General features: G+C 44.0%; 1 protein-coding gene across 1 annotated transcript; it reads right to left on the bottom strand.

Moving 5' to 3' along the window:
- Positions 1 to 4413: 4413 nt before the first annotated feature.
- On the bottom strand, positions 4414 to 9607 carry si:ch1073-459b3.2 (growth arrest-specific protein 1). The gene is made up of 2 exons (XM_054769797.1): positions 8950 to 9607; positions 4414 to 8860 (listed from the first exon to the last, which is right to left on the bottom strand). The coding sequence occupies exon 2, from the start codon at positions 8443 to 8445 to the stop codon at positions 7690 to 7692; it is 756 nt and encodes a 251-aa protein (XP_054625772.1). The 5' UTR covers positions 8446 to 8860; positions 8950 to 9607; the 3' UTR covers positions 4414 to 7689.

Below are 9607 nucleotides of genomic sequence, written 5' to 3'. Positions count from 1 at the left end.
ATCCACTTCCTTTTCTCCTCTCTGTTTTAAATGTGCATTGCAGCCACTCAACTTAGTCCCCCCCGCAGCCAAGATGTGCTGCTATTGAGGGCGGTGGGGGTCCAAAGCTGCACGCTAACGTACAGTCAAAGCTCAGTTTTTGTACGCCCCAGCTTTTGCATGAGTCTGTCTTTGTAGAAAATGTTCACCTTCATTTTCGCTTGGTTTTTAAACAATGTTGGATGTGGAAAACTAGTTTGTGTACTTTGTACGGTATTGTTCTGCAAAGTTAAGCGTCCAAACAAAGCACGCACTCACTGTTTATTGAGCGTGACTGCTACATAACTCTCCATGGGGCCAAAGAAGGTGAGAAACACTACTGTTTTCTGCATTTAGACTCTAATTATTCTCCATAACATTTCTTTTTGTTAACATTTTTGGGTGTTTGGAATGTATTCATTGGATTTACATTGTTTCCTATTGGAAAAATAGTGTGTGTTTTTTGTAACGAAAACCGAGGTAGCACTGTGTGCACTCAAACTGCTCAGCGTGAGTACCTAAGTGCGCCAACTGAGACACAACTTGGGTGTTTAGGAAAACAGCAAACAAGCAGCTGGTGCGCATGTGTGTAGTGGTTCTGTACCAACGGACACTGCCAACTCCTGGCCTGGCATCATATGACCGCGTTCTCAGTCGATGTTGGCGTGAATCCTTTCTAAAGCTTTGTGAAACTCACCCTCAGTTTCTCGGCACTACCGACAAACCAGCACACCCCTACCCCACTTCTCCCCTCTCGTGTGTTGATTATCTTAATGGCGCAGGGCTCACTTCCATTGGGCGTCAACATCACCCTAAAAGAGGGGTCTCCGCGTTCCAGACCTGAAGGACCCGGGGGTGGGGGCCTTGACTGCTCCCCCAGCAGAGAGCAGGTCAGCCGTTCAGTGCGGCTGGATGGTTATCATGAATGGAACATTGTACCTCTGAGAGACAAGAGCCTCCTAAATCCGCGGGTGGGTCCCTCCCTTTTTGGCCTAGTGACGGGAGCTCGGGGGTCGGGATTGAGGGGTTGTTGTGGGGGCGGGCGGGTCGGGGACTGTGTTTCTGGGGAAATGCTGAGTCCAGATCATTTAGAAAATGGGCTGCAGCACAGTGCGGCCTCTGTAGCGCCCTTGTTTCCCCACCGCGCACGAGCTCAGCTCGCACATTTACCCGAAGTTGCTCGTGTTTGTTTTGATATTGCTCCCAGAAAACTTTGTTGGGGGGGCAGAGTGAGGGTGTGGGGATGTGAAGGGGGTGGGGGCGGTTGTCTGGGAGGAATTGAAGATGCATGCTAACTGGTAACTGAAGCCAATCTAACAATCAAGCGGGAGGAGTGGGGGGGTCATGCTGTATTTCAGCTGCTTTTGTGCAACGCTGCATGCACGTTTAGGACTGATCTGCTTTCATTCAATTGCTCCTTTTCATCCCCGCTCTTTTGTGTCATGTGACTACTGCATGTGAACACACCGTCATATTTGAACATGAATGCTGTTTAGGTTGCAGATGTGTTTGTGCTTATTTGCAACTGAGGGAGTCGTTGCCACTTCGGCGAGGCCCAGCTCTGCATTTGTCTTTCATTGCCTTTATTTCCCACATTTCCTGTCCTTTCTTTGCTGATTGGCTGGGAGTCATCACATGCTGCCACACAGAGCAGGGGTGTCCAAACCTTTTCCACCGAGGGCCACATGGTGAAAAATGAAAGGATGCAAGGCCACTTTCATATTTTGGAAGATGCTCAGAAGAAGGCAGTGGAGACACGTTAGTAGGAAACGTACAGCTTTGCCCCCCCCCCCTTTTCTGCTGTTTTTTAAAGATGTTCCAAATATTTTAACTTTCTTCTTAAATATACTTCATAAAATTATTACCTTTTTCAAAAAAAATTGCTTTGTTTTTCAAAGTATTACCACCTTTCAAAACTGATCTATTTCTATTTTTTCTTTCATATTTCTGCTCTTTGCTCCTAAAATGACATTATTTTTCCTTTGTTAACTTTGTTCTCCTAAAAACAGCAACTTTCTTTTCTTAATATTTTGAATTTATTCTTGTCAAATTACAGCAGTTTTTTCTGGAATTTTCCAGCTAGTTCAGCTTTCTTCTTGCAAATTTTCTCCTCATGACTTCAGTCTCGAAACTGTTTCCACAACTTATATTTTCCAAAAAATACAACTTTATTCATAGTTGTGTTCGTTTTTTCATAATATCACAACTTCAAAAAATTAAAAATGTAATATTTCAAGTTTATTCCTAAATCCTTTAATCCTTTAATTTCCTTTAATTTTCCATCAATTTCATTCAATTTCTTCTTGTAAATTTTCTCCTTACGACTTTTTCCGCAACTTGATTTTCCAAAAATGACAACTTTATTCATAGTTTGGTTTGTTTTTTCATAATATTACGACTTAAAAAAAAGAAAAGTATTTCTTTACTATTTCAACTTTATGCTACTAAATTGATGTTATTTTTCCTCATGACAGTTTGTAATATTTGGACTTTATTCTTGTAAAATGATTTCTTTTCCATTTTTGCTGTTTTTATTTTTAATTTTCCAAATATTTCAACTTTCTTCTTAAATATACTTCTTACATATACTCCTCATAGTATTATGACTTTATTCCCAGAATATTATACATTTTTCCCCAACTTATGTAAAAAAACTTTTTGGTTTTTCATAGTATTTCCACTTTTAAAAATATAATACATTTTTTCTTTATTTAATATTTCAGCTCTTTGCTATTAAATGACATGATTTTTCCTGATAATATTATAAGTTTATTCTCGTCAAAACTGCAACTTTGTTCTCTTAATGTTTTGATTTTCTCGTGAAATTCCAGCTGTTGTTTCTGGAATTTTCCAGCTAGTTCAGCTTTCGACTTGGACATTTTCTCCTTGTGACTTCATTCTCGTAACTTTTTACGCAACTTAATTTTCCAAAAATGCCAACTTTATTGATAGTTTTGTTTGTTTTTTCATAATATGACGACTTCCAAAAGAAAATGTCTTTCTTTAATATTTCAACTTTATGTGACTAAATTGATGTTATTTTTCCTCATGCTAGTGTGTTCTCCTAAAATGACTTTTTCTTTTTTCGTTTTTTCCTCTTAACATTTTCATTTTATTCTTGTAAAATGACTTCTTTTCCATTTTGGATTTTTTAAAATTTATTTTCCAAATATTTCAACTTTCTTCTTAAGTATACTTCAGAAATGTTCTCTCGTAATATAATGACTTTATTCCCATAATAGTTTAACATTTTACCAAATTTATATAACAGTTTTGTTTTTTTTAGTATCACCACTTTTTGAAAAACGAATATTTTTTCTTTAATATTTCAACTCTTTGCTACTAAAATGACATGATTTTTCCTGATAATATTACAAGTTTATTCTCATAAAAACGGCGACTGTTTGCGCTTCATGTTGTGAATTTCTTCTTACCGCTGCTACATGACGGCTGTTTTTTCTTTCATTTTCCAGCTATTTCTACTTTCTTCTTGTAGATGTTCTCCTGACGACTTTATTGTCGTTACGTTACAACCTTTCCCACAACTTTATTTTCTAAAAATGAACAACTTTATTCATTTTGTTTTTATTAAAAAAACTACACTGAAAACATCTTTGCCCTCATAATAATAGGTTATTCTCATAAAATTATGACTTTTTCTTGCTAGATTGCAACTTTTTTCTCTTAATATTTTGACTTTATTCTTGTAACCATTTTGGCTGTGTATCTTTTTTGTGTGTTTTTTTTGTTAAATTATATTTTTTGAATGTGCCGTGGGCCTCACCTTGGACACCCCTGACATAGAGGGAAAAGTCCTGGTTCAAGTGTACTTTAAAAACGAGCACTTTGTAATGCCTTACCACCACAAATGGAGTCTTTTACAGTTTGTTAACAACTTGTAAACACCTTCTGAAGTGTGGAACTGCTTGCATGTTAGCGAGCTGTGAGTTCATGAGTTCTTTTTGGTAAAAGTCAGTTTAGTTTTAGAAAACCTGAGCCCAAAATGCTGCAAGCATCCTGTCTGGCTTTAAGATGCACACGCTTCCAATCCCTCTTTAGCTTTCACATCCACTCACCTAATCCCTTCACTCATGGGTGTCCAAAGTGCGGCCCGGAGGCCGTTTTTGTCACACAGCTTGTTTTTTATTGCCGTACTCTAAAAATAAAATTCATATTGCACAAATGCTCTGTCACTGACAACAAAGCTAACTTTGTTCAGATATCTTAGCATATATTGACCTGCGTGGGATTGCTTTTATCTGTATTGGGAAAAGCTGTCATGGCGTGACATGCAGACACTCGGAATGGAAACGCATCAAAAGGACATTTTAGGATGCTAACTACTCATTTTGCAGTCATTAAGTGATAGAACACACACTCTTACGTCACTGATAAACATTTTTATTGTACAAACACACTGGAGAGAGACAGATGAGCATCGGACAATTTCAATCACGCGGCTGCATTTGTGTTCAGGCGTATTACCTTCATAGAATTGTATAATACTGTAAAACACATACATTCCGCTTCATTCTTCTGGCTTCATAATTTAACATTGAAACAGTACAAAATAAAAGCCACGTTGACAGAGCCTTGTACAAATGATAGTTGTTAAAGATGGAGCACCTCATATTTCTTTGAAATGTCATCACGTGTTAAAAACATGCAAACGCTGTCACACTGCGAGGCTGTGCGGTGTCAGGCCTTTTGTTATCAATGATTTTGCACCCCTCCCCCTGATTTTTAAGACGATTTGACTTAAATAACCTTATCAGAAGTGACCCGATTTAGACTCGCATCGTTAGAGTTTATACTCTTTCTTATATAAACTAATGCATTTCAAACAAACCCATTCACATATTTCATGAACACTGTGCACGTGCACGTGCATGGATGGGGAAATGCAGGCGTAATGTTGCACTTTTCTGCTTATGTTTGTGATTCACACTGGAGCTTGAGTACCAGCTGAAGGTATGGACCCACTTTTCCATGCTGTCCAATAAGACAGTGTGTCCAAACCTTTGACTAAATACTGTATACAGTGGCGTGTAGCCAATCACGAGCTATCACTGCACTCACAACGCGCCTGTCAACCTGTTGGGAATTGCAGGAGGTCAGACAGTAACAGTCTGACTCACGGTGTCACCTTACAAATGACACCAAAACTCATCACACAGCAACTTGACACTCAACCTGGTAAATATACAAACGTGTACCGACGCAGTGCTGTCTCTGTCCACTAGAGGGAGGCTGACGTCATTGCAGCGCCCCAATGAACGCACTGCTCAGACGCCTTATGCCTTATGAGAAAACTTTAAAATAGTTTTTCCCATTTTAAACTTGTATTTATACAATTTTGTATATTTATCAGGTATACCTTTTGAGTGTTTGAGTATTATATTGTTATACTGTTATAAATACTGACTTCCTGCGATTTTCAGTGGGTTGACAAGCTCGCTGTGAGTGCACTGATTGCTCGTGATTGGCTCCTGCCAAAGAAAGACCTACCGCTTCCTCACTGACTCGCGAGTGGCACAGTATTGAAAGGATTAGAGTAGTTCTGAAGTAAAGGAGATGTCACGAGATTAGAATTTGGCTGTAAATTAGCCACACCGCTGTGCGAACCGTAGGGTTCAAAGTTTCAAAAAAAGTAGCGCCTCATTCACCGGAATTTACGCTAGTGTCCACATAATATTTTTGCACACATTTGATTCATTTTCTGTTAAAAGTCCTGACTATCTGGAAGACGCTTGTCAGAAAACCATTCTTTCAAGGTCCCCTATTATGCAAAAGTCACTCTTTTCACGGCGTTGCAGCAGTATTGTTTTCTGTGTGCCTGGAGCCTGCCTGCGAGCACCAAAACGTGAGGAAAAACCTCCCTCCGCTTTTGAGAGAAGAGGCGCTGAAACGCAACTTTTCACGTCGTCATGAAGGGAAAAACTTGCGCATGATACCGCCTCTGACCTGGCCGAGCTACATGAGCCCATATCTTCAAATAAAGCTCTGCCAACTATCCGTCAAACTTGGGAGCTGAGCTGGACCAATGTGTTTTTCTCCAGCAAATAGGCCTAGCCTAGCATGACGCTGCTGTTGAAATGCGAGTGTCATGTTAGCGCTTGACATAGCTACGCTAGTCTTGCTAACGTTTGTGTCCTCCTTCCAATACACGACTGTGGGACCTCTGGAACCTTTAAATTGGTTCATGGTATAGTCGGGACCTTTGGGGAAACAAAAAACATGTGGAACACACAAAACTTTTTTGACTATGTGTGCATTTTTTGTGTAAATTTTGTGTAAACATCGAGAGCTGTTTCTCATCTTTTGCTCCTCTGTTTTGTGTACAAAAGTCTTTGTAAAGGCAGAATTTGGGGATAAGAAAGTGGAGGAGAAGTAGAGTAGAGTGTGAACGCAGTAATAAAAGGCAGGCCGGGGGGGGGTTTAGAGGCGTAAAGTCAAGGGAAGGAAAAGGAACGGGGGGGTTCTGAGAGGAAAAGGTCCATAAAACTATCTCACATGTGGTGGCACAGGGAGGGGGACCCAGTTGTGTTGGGGCGCTTCAGTTCATTTGAGTATTTGACTACTGTCCTATGACAAATATTTGAAGTGTGGTTACGGCAACAGAGCCGCAAACCCCCGTCACCTCCCCCCTTTCCAAAAAAACGTATAGAGCAGACTGGACGGCGGAGGCGCCATGTTTGCCTAAGGTCTTAATAAAGCTACACTCCAAGTACTTTCAACACCAAAGCAAACAAATGGCAGCCGCACACGAGGCCACCATGCCCAGAAGCACCCGGAAAAGGAGTCTTAAATGTAGAGAGCCTTCAAAGGGGACGCTGCAGTCCAAAGTGGTGTCGGATTAGGTTGTCATGTCATCCAGGTAACGGTCAATCCAAAAGGTCTATGGTAATCCGTAATGGTGTTGAGCAGTTTTATTGCAGTTGAAGGCTTAGTCGTGGAAGAACTGTCTATGGAATCCTCGAATCTATTGACCATCAGCTGGCAGGGACACCAAGGGGGTGCATTCCAACATGTGTCCGACCCCTGCAGCGAAACAGGAACCGGTTGACGGTATGGAGAGACGATAGCACCTCCAGTTTACCTCTTGTGTTCTAGTTCAACATCGGTTCTGTCTAAGCAAATTCAACGCATGTCTAGACTCCACGGTTTCGCTTCTGCAGCCTTCCTACGTCATATGCTTGGGCCCGTTTCCACCAAATTAAAACCCACCTGGTGCCAAAAAGCACATTGTCCCGTTCCTTTTCTGTCCACGTCACTCCGCCCCACCTGCTGCCGGCTCAAGCCCTTCTCCGCCGATTTTGGATCAACATTTGCAATAAAAGTGTTGTAACACATCGATTAGTCCCAGTGCCACGTTCCAGGTCACTTTGGTTGCCATCGTTCATTAGCGACTGAGGAAGCTAACATGCAAAATAGTTGACCAGAGTCACGGTTTCTCACCGACGTGACTCGCCAGAAAACACTGCCCCCTAGCACTTGGGCAGAGAATTGCACGGCACACGCTCAACGCCGATGCACAACTTTCAAAGGCTCGTCAAGTGGCCTTCTGTTCATCTTTTGTGGGAAGTTCCTACCGACGATTGACCAGCTTCCCTTATCCAGCAGATGTTGAGGCTCAGGTCCAGATGCTCATAATTGGTAAATCCATCCGTCTCAAAGCCACGTAAATCCTAGCAAGACAACCAGGAGCGTCTCAAAGCCAGACAACCTCCGTGGAGCTGCGGAATGGTCGCTGGAGACCTCCTCCCTGTCCTGTCTGGGGTCGTAATCCTCGTCCTCGTACATGTCGTCCACCTCCGGCTGGTCCGAGATGACCCCGTGATGGTCCCCCATGAAGCAGAGCTTGCTCATGTTTTCCTTGACCACCTCACAGAAGGGTCTCTCCACGCCGTCGCAGACGCAGCGGTTGAGCAGCGCCCCGTTGGGGATGTAGAGCATCTGCTGGATGGTGGCCTTGCACTTGGACGAGCACTTTCGCCCGTTGAACAGCTGCCCGCAGTAGGACAGGTAGGCAGCGAGGGAGGTGTGGCAGTGGCTGTCCTCCTCGCAACGCTGGCGGGCCTCCATGCAGCCGATGCCGCCGGCGTCCGTCGGGTGCCTGCGTGGGAGGCACGGCTCGATGGCCCGCTTGGCGCCCAGGCACTCGGAGTCCTGGGCGCACTCGCAGTTCTCCAGGTCGGGCCCGCTGCGGGTGTGGTTGAGGCGGATGAGGGCGTTGATGCAGTGGCTGGGGCACTGGCGCCTGGTGCCCCGGATGTTGCCCTCACAGGCGGCCAAGTACTGGCTGTAGGCCAGGTCGCACTCGGGCTCGTCGTGGCAGCGCAGGAGGGCCTGCCAGCAGATGAGATGAGCGTCCAAGGCCACCAGCACCCAGGGGAGAAGTGCCAGGGCCCGGCAGCAGCATCTCATACTTGGGGGGCGCGCTTAGTCTTCCTCCAGCAGCAGCAGCAGTGCATGATTGAGTCTTACAGGCTAAAGTTCACCAAAAAAGCAGAAATATTCCACAAGGTCTTGGAGAGGTCGTAGCAGGGGTGGGTGCCAAGGCAGAGTGCATGAAGACATATTCCCACAATCATAACACGCTCCTGAACGCTCCTCGACGTGCCCCTTACGTCCACGATGCCGTCATGGACCAGCCGCCGCGAACACACACAGAAATGTGGCGCATCTTCCTCTGTTTAAAGAAATCAAATCAAATAACAAAAAGTTACCAAAGTGCCGCATTAGGAGCAGCAAATGTGCGCGTCGTTCTTTGTCCCGCCTTCGTCCGTCTGGCTGTTCCGCTTCGCGCTCCGCCGAGCATTCCCTCACAACACCCCTCCCCCTGTTGGGGAAGGACGAGAGAAAGAAAAGTTTAGACATCCACACCCCCACCCCTCCTTCCCTCCTCCCCTCCCTTCGTCCCGCACTCACGTTTGTCACTTGCAATGGTGCCTTCTGATTGGCAGCTGTAGAGCGGAGCGGCAGCTGCTCAAATCTTCTCGTGACTTTTGCTTTGCTAGCGGACTGAGGCAACGTTGCTAGCTTATTTTCTTGGACTCAGAGCCCCCTCACTTGCACACGTCACGCCGACACTTCTACTAAATATGAACTTACTCGCTGCTTTTACACGGGCAACATTATACTACTGCGCGTGTTCATATACAAAATGACGTTTGTCACATCCTGCTGTCTGTCGGTGCGCCCGTTTGCATGCATACACACGTTTGTCCATTCACCCGCACATCGTCAACATGTCTTTCAGTTCACACGCACAGAATCAAGTAAACACGTTCACATACAATTAAACGTGTCCTTTCGCATACTCATAATGTACACATTTGTCCATTCACTCACACAGTAATGTAAACATCTGTCTTTCCATTCTCTCACACACACACACACACACACACACACATTCACTGGCACCAAGTAAACATCAGCCTGTCTATTATTCATATCCACAAACAATGTAAACCCGTGTGTCCATTGGTGTAAAAATACGCTGTTCTCTCATAGCGTATAGCAAACATGCAGGCGGGAACCACCGTGATGGCCTCATCGCTGAGGGTCTTCACTTTGGGAATTTATG

The sequence above is a fragment of the Dunckerocampus dactyliophorus genome, chromosome 3, assembly GCF_027744805.1.
Source record: "Dunckerocampus dactyliophorus isolate RoL2022-P2 chromosome 3, RoL_Ddac_1.1, whole genome shotgun sequence".
NCBI classification, from domain to species: domain Eukaryota; kingdom Metazoa; phylum Chordata; class Actinopteri; order Syngnathiformes; family Syngnathidae; genus Dunckerocampus; species Dunckerocampus dactyliophorus.
The sequence above is the reverse complement of the archived record's forward strand: the minus strand, read 5'-3'. Positions and strand labels throughout refer to the sequence as shown.